This window comes from Gastrolobium bilobum, unplaced genomic scaffold (assembly GCF_033153095.1).
Source record: "Gastrolobium bilobum isolate Gb01-03AN ecotype WA unplaced genomic scaffold, APGP_CSIRO_Gbil_v1 utg54600, whole genome shotgun sequence".
Taxonomy (NCBI): Eukaryota; Viridiplantae; Streptophyta; class Magnoliopsida; order Fabales; family Fabaceae; genus Gastrolobium; species Gastrolobium bilobum.
Window position 1 is genome coordinate 73,491 of NW_026895311.1, and position 21,552 is coordinate 95,042.

General features: G+C 33.1%; 1 protein-coding gene across 1 annotated transcript; it reads right to left on the reverse strand.

The window, feature by feature from the left end:
- Positions 1–11,191: 11,191 nt before the first annotated feature.
- On the reverse strand, positions 11,192–21,247 carry LOC133305139 (serine/threonine-protein kinase STY46-like). Its single transcript, XM_061505275.1, has 15 exons — positions 21,060–21,247; positions 20,519–20,639; positions 19,566–19,673; positions 18,859–18,966; positions 15,619–15,729; positions 15,271–15,321; positions 14,447–14,622; positions 14,262–14,369; positions 13,837–13,910; positions 13,589–13,764; positions 13,159–13,254; positions 12,726–12,806; positions 12,095–12,148; positions 11,625–11,759; positions 11,192–11,514 (listed from the first exon to the last, which is right to left on the reverse strand). The coding sequence occupies exons 1-15, from the start codon at positions 21,245–21,247 to the stop codon at positions 11,476–11,478; spliced, it is 1,626 nt and encodes a 541-aa protein (XP_061361259.1). The 3' UTR covers positions 11,192–11,475.
- Between the last annotated feature and the right edge of the window lie 305 nt (positions 21,248–21,552).

Genomic DNA, 21,552 nt, shown 5'->3' on the forward strand with positions numbered 1-21,552 from the left:
ATTTGCGAGCTGTGTAGAGGAAACAACTGGTAATAAACGAAGGAGGCCAGAGACAATTTTTTCACGTTAACTGTTAACATGGCAATCTAACTCAATGTCCTTGGACTTTTCATGGAATGTTGAATTACAAAAATTGAAAGGGGAAAAGGAAAACCTTTGATTTTTATGAAAAAGAGGAATTATTGGAAAGGATAATTATATGAACAATTAAATTGAGAATAATGTATTCAATATTTCAATGGTATGAATAATAATCTTATCTTCAACGGTTTCAAAATATAAAATCTAAACATGGGACTTAATTTTTCACTGTTCACATTTAAAATTTTAAGTATAATGAAGAGTGTTGTTCCTTTTCGAATGTTTGTCTGTACCTTTTAATTGTGAATGTCACTTTAATTAAGGTGTACTGACTTGTAGACTTTTAAATTTTGCTTCTTTCGAAGGATATGTGAGTATGCCCTGGTTTCATCTATTTTAAAAAATTTAGGATCCGGAAGACAGAGAGCATATATTTAGGAGCTGCAACTGGGCTAAGGAAGTCTGGAATCATTGGGTGGATGTTACAGGTACTAGCCAGTTTCAAACAATGACCTTTGATAACTGGTTGGAATTTAATCTCAAGGCTCAGGCCAGGAACTCGAATTGGCAGTTGAGTTTTGGTATGATCTGTTGGTATATGTGGAAAGAAAGGAATAAACTTATTTTCCAAGGAAGTAGTTTGTCTCCTCATGAATTCTTCAAACAGGTATCTTTGAATATCCTAAATGTTGTTGAGGCTAATGAGATGCTTAGGGACGCAGGTTTAGACCTTGAACCCTTGAAGGAAATTTGGATTAACTGGAGGGCTCCTCCCCATGGCTGGATAAAAGTGAATGTCGATGGCTCTTGTAGGGATAATGGAGCTGATCTTGTAAAACTATTTGTGTCTCATGTGTGTCAATTGGTTTAATTAATAATAAAAGAGGCTTTATGGTAATTGACGTTTCGCATTAATGATAATTGGCGTTTTAACGTTTTGCATTATGGTAACATTTCGCATTAATGGTAATTGACGTTTTAACGTTTCGCATAAAGGGAAGTTAATTAGAAATAACTGTGATAGGCCAGTTATATAATAGTTTATATGGTCAGTTTTCATATAAGAGTATCTGATCGAAAACAAACGTCCTTCTGAGTCTACCTAGAAAAGTTGTATCCTATCCCTATCAAAGAAGATACAAGAACGGTGAAAGGGTCAAGGCTTAGAGAAAGCATTCTACTGTTGTTATCAAAAAAAAAAAAAGCATTCTACTGTTAAAGATCTTCCGCGATTATGGACAAATGTATGTTTATGTGAAACTCATAAATTCTAAAGATCCTATGTCATGTTCTTGATTGATTACTGTTGAACATGAATCATGAATTACTGATTTACTGATTAAATTGCTAACATGTGGTATTAGAGCTAGTGTTTAAGAATTTGTGTTTTTCCATAAATAATTATGAATGGATTTCTGGTTGCCGAAAAATTAGAGTTTTTGGAAATAAAATTCTCGATCGTCACGCTAAAAGGTACTTCTCGATAGCCATTCGGTTTTCAATTACGGTTTCGCAATTTCGAATTGCATATTACGGTTTCACAATTTGTTTTGTCCTTTAGAGAATTGTGAATTATAAGGTCAATTTGCTCTTCTCGTTTTTTGTGCTTAATGGAGAAAGTTGAAAACATATATGAGAATTCCCATCAAATGAAAACCACCGAAGCAAGGTACTGTGTAAATTTTAAACGTAAATTTGCTTCTCGGTTTTCATAATTATGGACAAAGCCTCAATTGATTTGAATGAAATCGTGAACCACTGTTGGTATTATGGAAAAAGTGAATGATATTGGATTTCATATTATTCTTGAAATCAATTAACTGTGCATCACGTTTAATGGATAATATTGTCATTCGGTTTTCGTATTCCAAGTTTTCGTGTTTTGGAATACTGCAACCTTCACGGTTTGGAAACTTGTTTTTTTATTTTTTATTTTTCTAAACTGTAAATGCTTATGTGATGTGGTTAGATTAAAATTGAATGTGAAAATTTAATCCTATTATTGTTTATGAAATATTAAAATTTTGGAATTAATTATGGTAGATTTGTTAGTCACCAAAGTGGTCAAATCTTGAAGAGTTATTTTAATTCCAAATATTATGAATTTTATTTCAATTACCATGACTGTGATGCTGTGAATAGTATGATATAATTATTCATGTTGTGGTATATTGAAGTTCATTATTATAGAACAGTTAGGGATCAACCCAAATGTTGATTATTTGTTTTATAAAATGAACATGGATGTTGGTATTGTTGGCATATTTCCTCACATTTGGACATCCAAAGATGACAAATAATTATGATAGGGGTATGCATCATTGTCAAATTATGTGAAATTTATATAGCATCATTATAGTTAATGTTGTATGTTAATGGATCCCCAAAGGTGAACATTGATATGCATTGAAGTTAGAATATTTGAATCTGTGAATTATGTTAGTGTGTGACATGTATGACTCAAAGCATTAATGTTTAAATATCATTCCTCGCAGTACCGGTTGCTACACATTCCATGTTCTCAACTGTTACAGTTTTTAATGGGCTGAACTTCTCTGAATGGAAAGAGCAAATCCAATTTTACCTTGGGGTAATGGATATGGATATGGCTCTTAGAGAAGAGATACCTGGTGCTATTACTCCTGAAAGCACTGAGGATGAAAGGAACCATTTTAAGAACTGAGAAAGATCCAACAAATTAAGTTTGATGTACATGAAAATGAGCATAGCAAGCAACATTAAGTCAGCTCTTCCACAAACCGAAAGTGCTATCGAAATGATGAAACTTGTGGAAGAGCGCTCCCAAACCGCTGATAAGTCTCTTGCTGGGACACTTATGAGTACACTGACCACCATGAAGTTTGATGGTTCGCGTACTATGCATGAGCATGTTATTGAAATGACAAGCATTGCGGCAAAATTAAAAGCATTGGGAATGGCTGTGGATGAGAACTTCCTGGTGCAGTTCGTATTGAACTCATTACCGTCTGAGTATGGTCCTTTCCAAATGAACTATAACACCATGAAAGATAAATGGAATGTGTATGAATTGCACAGTATGTTAGTTCAGGAGGAAACCAGACTTAAGAATCAGGGAGCTCATTCTATCAATTATGTAAAGCATCAAGAAGCTGAAAAGTATAAAGGTAAGAAGCATGAGAAGAAAGGAGGAGGAGGAGGACCCCTTAAAGTGAATGAGACCTCTTCTTCTAAAATCCACAAGGCCAAATGAAAAGTTTGTCTTTATGGGCAATAGAGTGAAAGTTCCGGTGGAAGCTGTTGGGACGTATCGTTTAATTCTCGACAGTGGATATCATTTGGACTTATGTGAAACTTTGTATGTCCCTAGTATATCTAGGAATTTAGTTTCAATTTCCAAACTTGATGTTGCTGGATACTCTTTTAAATTTGATAGTGGTAGTTTCAGTTTGTACAAGCACAATCATTTGATTGGTAATGGTACTTTATGTGATGGATTATATAAATTATGTCTTGATAATCTTTATGCTGAAACACTTATGACTATGCATCATAATGTTGGTACTAAACGTACCTTAATTAATGAGTGTTCCGCTTACTTGTGGCACAAACGTTTGGGACATATTTCCAAAGAAAGGATGAAAAGATTGGTAAATAATGAAATCCTTCCGGATTTAGACTTTACTGATTTAAATGTTTGTGTGGATTGTATTAAAGGAAAACAAACAAAACACACAAAGAAAGGAGCCACAAGGAGCACTCAACTTCTTGAAATTATACACACTGATGTATGTGGTCCGTTTGATGTTAATGCCTTCAATAAAGAAAAATATTTTATCACTTTCAATGATGATTATTCACGTTATGGTTATGTCTATTTGCTGCATGATAAGTCTCAAGCTGCAAATGCTTTGGAGATTTATATTAATGAAGTTGAAAGGCAATTAGACAGAAAGGTGAAGATTGTCAGGTCTGATAGGGGTGGTGAATATTATGGAAGGTATGATGAAAGTGGACAACATCCGGGCCTATTTGCTAAATTTCTGGAAAAGCGTGGTATTTATGCTCAATACACAATGCCCGGTACACCGCAACAGAATGGTGTATCAGAAAGGCGTAATAGGACCTTACTGGATATGGTTAGGAGTATGTTAAGTAATTCTTCTTTACCTGTTTCATTGTGGACTTATGCTCTAAAAACTGCCATGTACGTATTGAATAGGGTTCCTAGTAAGTCAGTTCCAAAGACTCCTTTTGAACTTTGGACTGGAAGGAAACCTAGAATAAGACACCTGCATGTTTGGGGTTGTCAGGCAGAGATTAGATACTACAATCCGCAAGAAAAGAAACTGGATGCAAGGACAATCAGTGGTTATTTCATTGGTTATCCAGAAAAATCGAAAGGGTATAGATTTTACTGTCCTTATCATACTACAAGGATTATTGAATCTGGAAATGGAAGGTTCATTGAGAATGGTGAAGTTAGTGGGAGTGAAACACCACGTAAAGTGGATATTCATGAAGTGAGAGTACAAGTTCCATTACCTTGTAGCTCTAGTAAAGTTATTATTCCTTATGCTATTGAACCAATCAATAATAATGAAGGACAAGTTAATGATCCCACTACTCATGAAGAGATTATTGTTGATGAACCGAATGAACCCATAGTAGAAGAACCACAACAAATAGCATTAAGAAGATCTCAAAGAGAAAGGAGACCTGCTATTTCTAATGATTATGTGGTATATCTACAAGAGTCTGAATTTGACATGGGTATTCAGGATGATCCAGTAACGTTTTCACAAGCCATGAATGGAGAAAATGGTTAGATGCTATGAAAGATGAGTTGAAATCTATGGAACAGAATAAGGTCTGGGATCTTGTTGAGTTACCAGAAGGGTGCAAGAGAGTTGGTTGTAAATGGGTCTTTAAGACCAAACGTGACTCTCATGGTAACTTGGAACGTCACAAGGCCAGACTAGTTGCAAAAGGATTCACTCAGAAAGATGACATTGACTATAAAGAAACTTTTTCACCAATTTCAAAGAAGGATTCTTTAAGAATTATTATGGCATTGGTGGCTCATTATGATCTAGAGTTACACCAAATGGATGTGAAAACCGTCTTTCTAAATGGAAATTTAGATGAAGATGTGTACATGGACCAACCAATGGGGTTCATAGAAAAGGGTAAAGAGCACATGGTGTGCAAACTTAAGAAGTCAATATACGGACTTAAACAAGCTTCACGGCAATGGTATCTTAAATTTAATGATACTGTTGTTTCCTTTGGATTTAAAGAAAAACATTGTTGATCGATGTATATATCTGAAGATCAGTGGGAGCAAGTTTATCTTATTGATTCTGTATGTTGATGATATTTTGCTGGCAACTAACGATCTTGGCCTTTTAAATAAGACTAAGAAGTTTCTCTCTAGTAACTTTGAAATGAAAGATATGAGTGAGGCAGCTTATGTGATAGGAATAGAAATATTCCGTGATAGATCACAAGGACTGTTAGGTTTGTCTCAGAAAGCATATATTAATAAAGTTCTAGAGATATTCAGAATGGAAAACTGCTCATCGTCTCCAGTTCCAATTCAGAAAGGAGATAAGTTTAGTCTCATACAATGTCCTAAAAGTGAATTGGAACGAAAAGAAATGGAAGCAATTCCGTATGCATCATTAGTTGGGAGTCTAATGTATGCTCAGACTTGTACGAGACCAGATATTAGCTTTGCAGTTGGGATGTTAGGTAGATACCAAAGTAATCCCGGTATGGATCATTGGAAAGCTGCAAAGAAAGTTCTGAGATATTTGCAAGGAACTAAAGGTCACATGCTTACTTATAGAAGGTCTAACAACCTTGAAGTGATTGGATACACAGATTCAGATTTTGCAGGATGCGTAGACACAAGAAAGTCTACATATGGTTACCTGTATCTTTTAGCTGAAGGAGCTATATCATGGAAAAGTGCGAAGCAGACTGTAATAGCTGCGTCCATTATGGAAGCTGAATTTGTGGCATGCTTTGAAGCCACGATTCAGGCTAAATGGCTACGAAACTTTATTTCAGGGCTTGGATTGGTCGACAATATTGAAAAGCCGCTGAAAATTTATTGTGATAATTCCGCAGCAGTCTTCTTTTCTAAAAACCACAAATATTCCAAAGGTGCTAAACATATGGAATTAAAGTATTTTGCCGTTAAAGAAGAGGTTCAGAAACTTAGAGTGTCTATAGAGCATATTAACACCGATCTTATGATAGCTGATCCCTTGACGAAGGGACTACCGCCCAAGACATTTACTGGTCATGTATGTAGAATGAGCATTATGTCAGCTAATGAATGATAAAAATCATAGTTATGTATTAAGTGTTGACACTATGAGCTCATTGCTGAATATATGTTTCTGTTATTGTCTTATTTTCAATTTATATATGCATGCAAGTATATGTGATGATATTGAAAATAATTATGGTCCGTTAATGAAGACATTATTGTTGGACATAATGTGTACTTCCTATTAAAGTATCATGTTAGGAAGAAGAGTCAATATAGTGGTACATGGAAGGGACTATGCCGACTTGATAGCATACAACCGCCATGACTCATGTTGATTTTATTTCTAATAATGAATTATGATAAGGTCAATGTATAGAACCTTTAGCCTAGTAAATGCGCATTATAATGAATGTTAATTAAATCATGAAGGGACACCTTATGACATGAACCAAGTGGGAGAATGTAAAACTATTTGTGTCTCATGTGTGTCAATTGGTTTAATTAATAATAAAAGAGGCTTTATGGTAATTGACGTTTCGCATTAATGATAATTGGCGTTTTAACGTTTTGCATTATGGTAACGTTTTGCATTAACGGTAATTGACGTTTTAACGTTTTGCATTATGGTAACGTTTCGCATTAATGGTAATTGACATTTTAACGTTTCGCATTAAGGGAAGTTAATTAGAAATAACTGTGATAGGCCAGTTATATAATAGTTTATATGGTCAGTTTTCATATAAGGGTATCTGATCGAAAACAAACGTCCTTCTGAGTCTGCCTAGAAAAGTTGTATCCTATCTCTATCAAAGAAGATACAAGAACGGTGAAAGGGTCAAGGCTTAGAGAAAGCATTCTACTATTAAAGATCTTCCGCGATTATGGAAAAATGTATGTTTATGTGAAACTCATGAATTCTAAAGATCCTATGTCATGTTCTTGATTGATTACTGTTGAACATGAATCATGAATTACTGATTTACTGATTAAATTGCTAACAGATCTAGCTTGTGGTGGTGTTGTTAGAGATGATGCTGGGGTTTGGTTGCAGGGTTTTACCAGGAGACTTAACCATGGAACGACTTTAATGGCTGAATTATGGGGATTCTTTATTGGGTTGGAATGGATATGGCATAACAATGTTCATAATGCTATTCTGGAAGGAGATTCGCTGGTTGCTATTCATTTGATTAAGGAAGGGTGTGTGAGATCTCATCCTTGTTTTTTCCTTGTTGATAGAATTAATACACTGATGGATACTTACTGGCATGTGAATATCATACATACTTATAGAGAAGGTAATCAAATTGCTGATTGGATGGCGAAGCTCAGAATTGATGATTGTTGGGGAACTCATTGGTTCAATGCTCCTCCGATTGGATGTAGGGAACTTGTGTTAGAGGATTGTAAGGGCCTTGATTTGGCCTCTTTAAACTCTTTGTAGTTCTGTTTTTGCTTTCCTTTGTATTCCAAAATAAAAATAAAAATTTAGGATCCAATTCTAATTTACATTGAATTCGGATAAATCATGCAATGTGAAACCCATAAACCGATTTGAAACCGGGTTCAATCAGGCACTTTTTTTTTTTTTATTAAACTGATTCGATTTAATTTTGTGTAAAATGCTTAAAAAGTATTACCGAGGGGTCTTAGGCCAAATATAAGGGATGTAGCTAATAACACTTACCACTAAAACTTTACTTGTTGGATATGATGCTTATAATTTTATATTTTTTATATATTGCAAATATTTAATTTAAGCAATTAAATTAATAAATAGCTGGTTGAACCGGTAACCTAAATTATGACCCAGTGGACGACCGATCTTAGTTTAATAATGCTTGATAATTCTTAGAAGATTATTTTTTCAAAAAAACATAAGTTATTTTGTGTTTATATATAATATTTTAAAAATAAAAGGTCACTCACAAATTTTCTCCATGTTTTGATAGCACCTCACATATGTTGTATATATAGGGTTATTCTATCTTATTCAACACAAACTATCTTCCTCGAGACAAGATCTCAAAAGTCACCTCAATTGCAGTTGGCCTCGTCTTCATCTTAAAAATAAGATTGAGAGTATAACTTAATTAGGGAAAAGCCATGTGATGTGTTTAATTTGTTAAAGTCATCTACATTGTTGGAGCCAGATGCCAGTGTTCATTTTTCCTAGAAGTGACAAAGTGGGTATTTATGCTGGTTGAAAAATCAAATTTCCTTTAAAATTAGTAGAGCAATCGAGAAAATCAACACGCCCCACCCCATTCTCACTAGTCTACGAAGGAGTAAATGGCTAAGGTAAAGGGATTAGGTGGAAATGAAGACATGGATGAGAAAAATAAATAGGTGGAGGCAGTGGCAGAGCCACTTGAAAGGTAGGTCTAATTTTTTTAAAAAGTATAGATTTTCTTAAAAAAGATTTGGTACAGCCTTTATATTAGTTGGATGTTTAAAAACAATATAACTTTGGCACCATCTAATTCTACTGGCTGAATCTTTTGGCACTATCTAGCTTTTTTCTCTGGCTCCGCCACTGGATGGAGGAGTCACTAATGGTGAGAATTGAAAGCTGAAAGAGAAGGAAATACACATGGTTTTGATATATGTTAGGACCCCGTTGTAAGGTATGAGATTTAGAATCACATATAAAAAACATAAGGTTATGGTATGGTACGAGATTTATATAAATTTTGGATTATCTTATCTACGGGTGGACATACGTTTGTGCAAATGTGTGGGCAAAAAAATTAATATTACTATTTTAATAAATAATTACGAATACATAGCTGTTTCGAAACTATCTACAGATTTATTACACTTATTCACGCCCAAATTAGGCGTGACTATTCATGCCCAAATTAGGCGTGACACCCAAGGCATTCACGCCTAATTATGTGGAATCAAAAAAAGAATTACCTTATTCGGATACCCGAGTCAAAAGTTATTGTCTTATAAAGTTTTACGATTAAACTATTAATTTTTTGTGCCACGTGTCAAAACCAGACGAGTCACGCCTAATTTAGGCACGCTTAACTTAGGCGTGAATAGTCACGCCTAATTTGGGCGTGAATGAGTACAATAGATTCATATATAGGTTCGAAACAACAACTTATTCGTAATTATTTATTAAAATAGTAATATTTTAATTTTTTTTTCCAAATGTGTGTAAATGCAGATATAATTTTTTTTTGGAAAAAAAGAGAGTAAAGTATCTTTTGGGTCCTCAACAAAAATTATGGGACTCAATTTAATCCCTTAAAAAATTGACTCATGGTCCCTCTGAGATTCAAAGAAGACTTACATTAGTGCCTCAAAAGGACTAATGTGGGTATATTTTGGAATTCACAAGGACCACAAGTCGACTTTTTTTTTCTAAGAATTGAATTGGGCCCTGTGATTTTTATTGAAGACCCAAAAGATACTTTACTGTGCAATTATTTGTAAGTGCAGACAAAATTTTTGAAAAAAGAAAAAGTAAAGTACCTTTTGGGTACTCAATAAAAATTTCAGGGCCCAATTTAATACCTTAGAAAAAAAGTCGACTTGTGGCCCCTCTGAATCCCAAAACAGTTATTAAAATCGGCTCAATTATTGATCTGGCCGACGTACTGAGTCATTGGTTCAACCGCATGACCTGGTAATTATATGCAATTCTATAATTCATATTAAAAATTATAAACATACTCAAATATTTAAAAAAAATGATAAAAATTTCAAATATTTTAATATAAAAAATAATAAATCACATATTATTATCCAATAAAGGATCAAACAAAAATATAATGATCGTGATATAAGGCTTCAGGTTCAGTAAACGGCATATCTAATTATAAATCAAATCCAAATTTTCTGCATAGTGCATAATTGAGATAATATTAGTATTGTAGGTACATAACTTAAGTAAGTCAATAAGAAAAAAATATTTAAATATGTCCATTATGATCTTTTTTTGAAAAAAAAAACTGGCATTTTTTTTTTGGGACTGGGCAGGGTCATCAGTTAACCGATCGGGTCACCGATTTTCATGAAAATTGACTTGGTCGTCCCGGGTCGCACCAGTTCTGACTTCTGATGCATGGCTAGTCCGTTGCTTCAATCGGACCAATTATATGACCGGTTTCCCTGTCGACCCAGCCGGGTCGGTCCGATTTTATTAACATTGTTACAAAATAAACACAGTTAGTTGAAATCGTCGTCCCTCTAAAATTCAAAGAAGACTCAAATTAATCGTTCAAAAGGACTAATATGAGTTTATTTTGAAATTCAGAGGGATCACAAGTCGATTTTTTTTCTTTAAAAGAATTAAATTGGGCCCCATAATTTTTATTCAGACCCAAAATGTACTTTACTCAATTTTTGTTGTTGAAGTTTTCTTTTCTTTTCTTGTTTATATTCTTTGGTTTTTTAATACATTTAAAACTTTCATTGAAAAAATTGGTGTTAACTTTTTTGCATATAAAAAAGATGAAGTGACTAAGGAGAGAAAAAAAAATCTTTCATATTATAATTATGAGAAAAGTATTTCTTCAGTTACTGGAGATAAAATTATCTCCAGTCAGCTCAAAATGACGTTATTTTGAATTATAAGATTGAAAAATTATAATGATAAAGATTAATATAACCCTGCAATATTTTAGAATTACAAAAACACTTTGATCTTAGTCCCAAAACGACGTCATTTTGGGCTCATCGAAGATAATTTATATCCATTGACGACAGAAATTTTAAAAGGAGAAACTTATTTCCAATATATTATTTATTTGTCTCTTACCTAAATCTTGGTCTTCCATCAAGCATAAATGTTGAAAGTCATTTGGAGTCATGATTCTTTTACACTTTGTCACATATTTTTTCCTCTTTTATTCACTTGATAACAACTACAACTGAACTACACTTATTTTTTCGTAATAGCTCACGATTGTCTTCCCATCATTCATCACTCTACTAGTTCTAGTGCATAATTGCTGCACATCCAAGTTTATATACATCTTGCCAATGGGATGATATCAACTTCATACTCATAGGTTACAGGTCAAAGGTTCCATTAACGAACCTTTAATTTAATTTGAGAAGTCTCACATTTACATGTGCTCTCTGCCTCTCACCACGTCAACGGCTACTTCGAGTAGTTAACATTCATTCCCTTCGTCTTCACATTCCCCATTAACCTGTTTAGAGATCTTTTAAGTATAGGGGAAGAAAAAATAGCATTGTAGAAGCTTCGTTTTTTTTTTTTTTATAAATGTAACGCGAAATTAGTCAAGACACGTGGACATACCGTTTTGGTCACGTGCAGCAGAAATTCCAGAATTTCTGAGAAATTGGGTCTGAAAGATGGATCTTGGTGCCAGCACCTGTGAAGCAATTCTACTAACTTTGGATGAGTATGCTTTGGAATCTTTGGCCTTAAACCCTGCAATTCATATCCCCAAATCTTATTCAATTTCACAATATTTTTTGTGGCTCGGTAGCTTAGTTATTATAGAGCTTTCAAGTTAGTAATATTTCTTATCTTGCAAATCTTCTTCCAATGAATTCTCTTTAATGATAACCAACATACTTCATTCAAAACAATAGCTTCATTCCACTGACACTGGCAATTTTGTAGCGACAGACAATTACTAATAATAAACGATAATGTCTTATTTCTACTCAAGGCATGCAACGCAAGTTTACATGTTTAACTCCACAAATCCACGCACACGAAGAAGTGAAAAGTGCATATGTAATTTTCTAGTGAAGGAATACCTTCTGAACCACTCCAACAGCTGCTTGCAATGGGGACAAACGCTCATAAGGAAGCTGGCATTCAGTCATAAAACAGAGATGAAAGGTGTGAATTCTGTTCAACCATAATAATAGTAAACGAATGAAAACAGCCCAAAAAACAAGTCTCTAAAATATACCTACTTCCTCTTTTTTATTGTCCATTTCTTTTAAATACTTTGTTACTCACTTTTAAACCACTGAATCTATCATTCTTACTTTCCCCTTTGCCAAAGTTTGTAATTTACCCATTAAACCTATCCGACTTAATGTAGTCAAAATGGCTAGAAGCTTCTGCTTAATACTTGCTTCAGTTTCAGGAAATAGTCCAGCTAGTAGCATTAAACCTATATATTTGTGTTAGTCTCCGCATTAAAAGACATAAAAGTCGTGCATGTCAATTACTAAGCTCTATTAGTTCAATTCGAATTGAAAATAATATAGCGCATCCGATACAAAAATATAATAAAATTAAAACGTTAATACAATTTACAAAGTAGAGAGAGTAAATCAGTTTTCAATTGGACTTGAGAAGGGGAGGGTTATACTCTGGGCTCTTTGGATGTCAAGCAAGAGAAAGACAAATAGGCCAAAAAAATGCAGGAAGCATTACCTTTCCCGTAAGCAGCTCCCAAAGAACAATGGCAAAGCTAAAGACATCGGCTTTGTAATCATATGGTTTATGTTCAATAACCTTCAAGGGAATCAGAGGTTAATTATGATCAATACAGTGAATGGTAGAAGTGAAAGCAAGAGATATCAAGTATTTTAGGTGTCTTAAGTAACCTAGTAAAGCGCCCATAGGTAAAAAACCAGAGTTAGTTTTGGACTTGGCCAACAGAAGATTATTCAAGTTCCAGCTATTTACTGTTTACACAAAAGAATCTGTCATTCTCATTCCAACTTGTCTAGGTTCGTCTTTCAACATCACAAACTGCTGCCTATTGTATCCTTAAACTACCGTATCCATGCCTGTAAGTTGTGCAATTCATAAATTTAAAGAGAAGTAATTAACCCTATGACAATACTTATGAATATACACAGACCTCAGGAGCCATCCACCGATAAGTTCCAGTTTCTGCAGTCATGATACCAGACTGATCGTGCACTCTCGACACACCAAAATCGGCAATCTTAACTACCTGTTGGAAAAGTTTTTTAAAATACAGGCACAATGACATAAGTTCACACAAGCCATAAAATCAAGTTCACCTAAGCTAATTTGTGAAGCAATATTAAGTAAAACACAAATATATATTCTGTTTCCTTCTCCTGCCAAGGTTGATTCAATTAAATTTTTCTAGACTTCTAATTGGAATCATCAATCAACTTTAGTTTCCATCTGCGAAGACATGCATTTATTTAACCAACCAGAAATTGCAGAGCGGTTGACAATGTTGTAGTATATAGGCTGTTAGCATTAACAAAAAAGCTATAGCCAGTAAAATCAAAACTAAATATGCAATGTAAACTTACCCCATTCTCATCTATCAAAAGATTAGCAGCTTTGAGGTCTCGATGTATGATATCATTCTCATGCAAATATTTCATTCCTTCGGAAACATCAATGGCTATATTGAGCAAAGATGGAAGAGCAAGGACGGTCTTCTGCATACGCAGAAAGTGGTACATACTTCCACCAGACAAATATTCTGAGAAGAAACGAATTATGCATTGACCTTGCAATTAATAAGCAAAATGTCACTAGAGAGGATAAATTCTACCTGTGACAAGGTAAAAGTTTGGGGGATTCGTACAAGCGCCAACAAATTTGACAACATTCTTGTGCTGAATTTTACTGCAAGACTTAAATTTAAAAAAAAAAGCCATGAATGGGATACAGATAAGAAATTTTATTTCAATTGAAAGGCTAGCCCAAGGAGATCGTGACCTATATTACATATTGAGAAAAAGATTCTTATCCCACCCTCTAGAGCTTTAGCCAGGAAGCATTTAAATAATCGATTTGATATGGACCATAAACATTTGAACGTACAATTTAGGATAAGAACCTGTACGATCTTTCATTTTTTTTTTTATTTAATCTGATTTGAATGATTGGACAAGTTTTCATGCCCTGATGACAATTATCTTTACTGAAATTCAAAGAAAAGGCCCGGTGGGGAATGGAGGTTGTGATAGAACAAACCTTAGGATATAGACTTCCTGAGCAAACTCCTTCTGTATATTTTCATTCAAATTCTCACCCTTAAGGACTTTGATAGCTACATCTTGATTACAAAACGTACCTTTATACCTGTGTCAACTAATCATTAACTCAACATTTACTGATCCACAAACATATCAAGGAGATAGACTGATGATAATACTCACAAATCACTGAAAGATCCAGATGCAATTTTCTTTTCATATCTCAAACACCTTGCATCAATTTTCCAGACATCATTTCCACAAGTGGGCAAATTTACATGTCCAGATATGAAGTTCATCATGGTTTGCTCTTGCTCTGCAGTAGGGAGACTGCCATTTTCTTTCAACTGAGGCTGATTCTGGATTTCCACCCAAAATATAAGTAAAGTGGGAGATGTGAGATGCAAGAAACACTTTAATTTGCTGACTTCCAATTATAACAGAAAGCTAATGTTAATCTAGACCATTTAAAACTTTTAGTTCCGGTTTATGTATAGCTCTCCACCAGTTAACTTTCATTCAAACTAAAGTGAGAACTGTTGAACTTTTAATAAGCGAACATGTTAAAGATGATCAACTTCTAACTAGGGCAATTGAACTATTACCATAAAAATGGGCCAAAAATATATATATATACTGCCATAATATTTTTATGATAAATATAAGAATCATGTTGTTACATAACGTCCTTACAACAAAAAAATAACTATGTATTACGAGTAATATATTGTTATAACGGATATGAATTTCTTTTTAATATTATAACTATGTATTATTCGTAATATAATTCTTTCTTTTTTCAGAAAATTATGCGACAGGACATCCGAAGGATTCTATTTTTATGTCATTTTTACGTTTTTTAATTAAAAAATAAAATTAAAAAATGCATTAAAGTATTATTTTAATTTTATAATATAAATGACGTGCAAATTTTATTTAGAGGTAAAACTAGATCTTAAAACATACCCGGTAAACTAAACGAGTAACTCGTCAAGTAAAGGTCCTACCTCGAGTTTCTGAATTTTCTTTGCCAGTACATATTTTAACTTCTCTGTCTCCTATGAATTTCAAACATGGACATTTGTCAAGTAAACTTGTTACGAAGAGATGACAGACAAAAATAAAGTTGAGTAGTACATTCTCCTTTCTTTTGTTAAAAAAAAAAAAAAAAAAAGTGCAATAGTATATCCTATTGAAGTCTGAGAGAGAGTAAATTGTCAAATTTAAAAAGGATTATATATGCAATTTGGGTCGAAACTTTTTTTTTCTTTAGTTCCATGAGAAAAGCTAATTTCCTTCCCCATCAGTCTCAATTAACTACTGTATTGCAATTAAGAAAAAAAGGGGAAAAATACCTCAACTGCCCAACCACCAACAACAAAGACATCCAATGAATAGCCATCCATTGTCGAAAAAGCATGTGCTTCCTGAATGTCCAGCCCAGTCTCAGACAGTAAGGAAGTCAACTGCAGTTGCAACACAAAAAGCTTAAACTATAAAAGAGCGTTTGGTTGAAAGAGAAATTTTTTGAATACTAAAAAAATATAATTGATAGAGAAATAATTGGAAAGTGAGATAAGTAGGAAAATGTAAAAAAAAGTTGTTTGGTGGAGAGAAACTTTACTAGGGAAATTATGTAACTTTTATGAAATCTATGTTTGGTTTGAGGTAAAATATAGATGAAAAAACAAATTGGTATTACGAAAATAACCCTGATTTGAAAAATTAATTTGACGCTGGCATGCTACAAACAGGCTGACAACAATGAACTTGGTGTGAATGGTGTCTGTTGCAGGTTCGACATCTTGACACATTTGACAACAGTGAACTTCACAAGTTACAACTGCTGATATATAAACAAGGTCTGGGCATTTTTTTTGCTCAAAAGCTAGTTGGATTTAGAAACTATTGCGCTAAAAGAGAGGGCATCAAGGTCTTTTGCTTAAAAGCCGATGTCAGGAGATTGGTTGATTTTCAACAATACCACATCATGGAAGGAAAGTATATCGATGAAAAAGGATAGACAAGTTGGTTTGGTAGGATACTTATGTAGGAAAGTATGGAAGTCAATATAACCAAACATGGTATATGGAGATTTCAATTACTAACTTACCCATCTATCCCAAGATTTCCCCCCAACCAAACACTCCCTAAAAACCTTGATTTCTACACTAATTTAATAAAGAAAAAGAAATTCATGCATTTTTTGGAGAGCATTTTTTTGCTCGGGAACCACTATTAATTGGGTGGTCGTATGTGAAAATGGGAAGGGTAAAAAGGAAAAGAGGAAAAATAGCATAGACAAAAAGAGGAAGAAAAATTGATCTTGTGAGAAGGAATACAGAGTTTTGGGTGCTCTCTTAAAAAATATTTTCCATTTTCTGAATGGCTGAAAACTAAGGCTACATATTTTTTACTCCCTTGTTTGTAAAAATAAAATAAAATACAATAAGTACAATATGTGCACCGTAATATTTATTGTTGAAATTGCTTTAGTAGCCTCAAGTCAGAAACTTCTAATACTAGCATCTAATGATACATAAAGACGACCGGAAATCCAGAAGTCAGCCCTCACCAGTTATTCAACAATATCACTAGTTGTATAAAAGTCTATGATCAATGAAATCAAAAGAGATTCTGGGAGCAGTAAGCCAGTAATTGTTAAGGCTAAGAGAGCTACCAACTAACAATAGCATATCAGATAATTATTTTAAGCATTATGCATTGAGATACAAATATATAGTAAAGGTTTAATCTTTGTTTGCATTTTACTAAATATATTCTATATAAGTCCCAACTAATTTGAGATAAAAGTGTTGTTGATGTTGATTTTATAAGTGTAATTAGGTTTTAACTTGTAACAAGCCTCCAAGGCCTCGTGACTGTTAGGATTGTTAATGCGAAAAATATAATATATAAGAAATACAGTACAAAAATTTCTAAAACATCAGAAAAACAGAAAGCAGGGCAAAAAAAATTAAAATATTAGTGTTTTAATAAATAATTATCGGAATTATTTACGAATCTATTGCACTTATTCACACTCAAATTAGGCGTGACCATTCACGCCTAAGTTAGGCGTGACTCCCAAGGCATTCACGCCTAATTTAGACGTGACTCGTCTGATGTTGACACGTGGCACAAAAAATTCAACTTACGAATCGTAAAATTTTGGAGAGCTATAACTTTTGACTTGGGTATCCGAATCAGTTAATTTTTTTTTATTCCACATAACTTTTCGAGATCTACGCAATGACATCTCATTTGATATATTTTATCTCTCACAAACACAATTCAAATTTACAATAATGGCATTATAAGAACGTTTAAACCCAGATGCCTCAGAGTTCTGAGTTTGTGATTTAATATAAAATAATAAATAAAGATTTGATCTGTGATTTAAATTAAAAAATAAAATTTTTAATTTTAATATAAAAAATAAATAAAGATTTGTTTTGTGATTCAAATTAAAAAAAATTTAAAAAATTATTATTAACAAGAAAAACAAAATAAAGATTTGATTTGTGATTTAAACTCAAAAATCAATTTGAAAAATCTGTATTAATAAAGAAAATAATTAAATAAATATTTAAATATCTAAAAAAGAAGGATTTTATTTTTAAAAACCATTCATAGGCTATAAGCTTCCAACGAATCCAGCCATAAAAACTCAGTAATTATTTTATGTTAGAGAAGTTTCCAAACTTTAGAGTTCAGGATTCGATTTCAGGTTTAGTTTTCTTTTCTTATATCCATTAGTCCCTTTTTAATTTTTCTTTTAAATGTATTTTTATTTTTCTTTTAAATGTGTTTTTATTTTTCTTTCTCTTAGGCATACATAATTTAAATAGCTTTAAAGAAAAAGTCATAAAACAAAAGAATGTAACTTACGATACAGTTCGATAAGAGTCATAAAAAGTTATATATTTTTAAATTATTTTTTATTATATTTTTGCATCTTACGATTCGATATGATTCACTATATGAAAAATTGGTCAAATGATACACGATACGTATTGCGATTCAATAACTTCGTACACTATTTTTGTTCAAACACTTGGTATAAGTATATATTTAATATGACATTAAATATCCTTATTTATAAATAAGCTAATCCACTTTGGTGTCATCTTTATAGTATCATTATTTCAAATTTGAACAGTGTTTGTGAGAAATAAAATATATTATGTACCAAAAATATATATATATATATATCAAATGAGATGTCATTGCGTAGATCTTGACAAATTATATGGAATCAAAAAAAGAATTACCTGATTCGGATACACAAGTCAAAAGTTATAGCTTTATGAAGTTTTACGATTAAACTGTTAACTTTTTATGCTATGTATCAACACCATACGAGTCACGCCTAATTTAGGTGTCAATGCCTTGGGAGTCACGCCTAATTTAGACGTGAATGGTCACGCTCAATTTGGACGTGAATAAGTGTAATATATTCATAAATAAATTCAAAACAATAACTTATTCGTAATTATTTATTAAAAAAATAATATTTTTTTTTTTTTAAAAAGCGGGCACAGGTTTTCCACATTAGCTATAAATATTTGCACCACAACAATAAAATCAGCTACCTGACTCAGAAGTTTTGGCTTGTCATTTGTTGAAATTGTGATTTCATGCATTGGCCTGCCGTAAGTCGTAGGATGAAATGTGATAAACAGAAACAAAAGTTTCAAGCACTAAAAAAATGCCTTCTTGAGGCAAGAAGAAATAGAGATATATAAAAAAAAACAAATATCACTATGCTTATTGACATAATGAGAAAATGCGCAAAAGGGTGAAAATATTATAAATAAGGGGAAGAATTCGTTTATAAATTTTTACAAATTAGACTATGTACTTCGGGAGTATATAGTTTTCGAGAATACTTAGTGTAATTTGTAAATAAAAAATTTGTAAATATTATCCTCTCTGTAAATAATGGAAAAGTCCAAATACTAAAAAAAAGAAGGTAAATTTAAACAAATGAATAGTAGATTAAGAGCAAAATGCAGTAAGGTAAGATAAAAGATTATAAGTTTTACCGGGCATAATGTGCATAAAAATTCAAATAGTTATTCCTATCTTGAAATTTTAACTGGCTCCCACCAAAAGCAAGTTCAACGTTAGCTGAAGAACCGAAGGCCGGCGGTGGATGGAAGCTGAGAAAGCATGAAAGAGAAAAAGCAACTGTTGGAAAAGTTTAATAAACATATCTACAAGACATAAAGATAGTTGATAAGTATAAAGAATGATAATAGTGTATGAAGGAGAAAGACAAGTGCAAGTGAATATTCACATAATCATGCCTCATGTTGTCTGGAATATCAGAATCTTGAGGACTGACTTTACTTTGCGAGTTTGAATGAAGGGATTTACTGCAACGCGCACCAGAAGCAGAACAAACCTGCATAAAAGATATATTGCCAAGATCTAGTAAATCAATTGGCTAATGGAGGTACTAGCAAAGTTTCCATAGCCTGATAAAGAGGAAATTATTTTTCTAGTTACTAATGAAATTAGAACATAAAAATATCCTCAAATTGGAGAATGAAACGTCTAATTAACAATAAACATAATGAGCCATACACCCATCAAGCTGTCTGGTTCTCCCTCTCTCTCTTTTTTTTTTGGCCTCTTTTATCTCCCCTAGTTTATAGCAATAAAAACTTCCTTCATCCTTTGTTTGGATGCGAAGAAAGAAAATAAGAAAGGAGAGAAGATTGTAAATTAAATCAAGGAGAAATTTTAAAGAGGAGAAACAACCTTTTGTTTCTAGAGTTTTCTTTTTTGTCTACTTTTTCTTTTATCCAAGTATGAGAAAAAATAAATAAATAAATAAATAAAAATTTTCTTTCCTCCTTATTTTTTTATTCTGGCGCTCCAAACACAGTGTTAATATCATCAGGGTTTTATAACGAGTGTTATAGGAAAATCAATTATGTAAAGTTATAGAGATTCGTTTTGCGTGTCCGTAATTTTTTATTTTTTTTTTTTTTCAAAAAATGTGGACCCCACAAAATGTTATGTGTGTAAAAAATTTGTTATGTCATGTTAAATAAAAAATGCAAATCCAGTATTATTATTAGGCAGTTTAAGTTCAGAGTATCTTCGCCAACCAAGTTGCCAATAGACATCATCTAGTTTCTGGCCCAATAAAGTGCATAGTGGAAAATTGAATGGGGAAGGAGAAAGGAAAGCATATTAGAGTTCGAAAGTTTATCTGCTATTGATTATCTTATTATGCACCACCTGCACAAGACGGACTTCAACTGCAGGTCCGGTTCCAGTTGCAGTGGCTCGTGCTATGTGCAGTAGCCTTTTATGCACAAGAACATCTTGGGCCCTCTCTACATTCATATCCAACGCATACCTAACGTATACATATACAACTTGGTGAAAAATAAGGTACAACAATGAACAGTAAAAAATAAAAAGGAGTAAATATCCTTGTATGATTGAATTTCGGAAACAGAGGCAGGCTAAAGCCAAAAAACAAATATATTTTAGGCATTTAACTTGTGTCCATTTCCATCTGCCCAAGCAAAACAAAAGGGCATGAAAAGCATAATTAAAAGGAAAGTTCATATAACAGTTCGAAAATAATCAAACAGCAAAAATAAAAAAATTTGAGTTTGTGGCAGAGTGGTTTAACTAAAAAGTAAAAACTAGAAACAACACCACCCCAACAAGAAGCAACCAACTCTTTCTTCTTCTTTATTTCTGTTTTCTTGAGACAAAAAGATACTGCAAGATTGAAAAGTAAAAAAAAAAACTTCAGGATTCAGTGTACCTAGTGGGAAGGCGATAGAAGTGCGCCCAAAGCTCATCCTCAAAACCAGGAATCACTGCCTCTGGGACATTCAATTCCCTAAGTCGACAAAGAACCTGGTTGTAAATTTCAACCTTCTGCATCTGCTTTCTATTTTGATTCCAACCAGAATCGAAAACTCTACTACTGCAACTCTCTGTGTCTCCCATGTATGTATTTATATATAGATTTCGAGTCACCAACCCCAAACGAAAATCCAATAGCAGTTATTCAAAATTCGAAAATAAGAAACGAACGGGTCCCCAACACAGGCATAGCTCAGGTTCGAGTTCAATACAAATAGTCACATGATATGAACGACCAATCTGTGAAGAACATCAAAAGCTCTCTGCATGAAATAAAAATGGCATTCTACTACACCCCACCCAGTCTCTCTGTCCTTCTTCCGACAACACAGTCATGATTCATGTCGCGAAATGGGGAGTGAGTTTAAAATGACGTTGAGAAATAATAG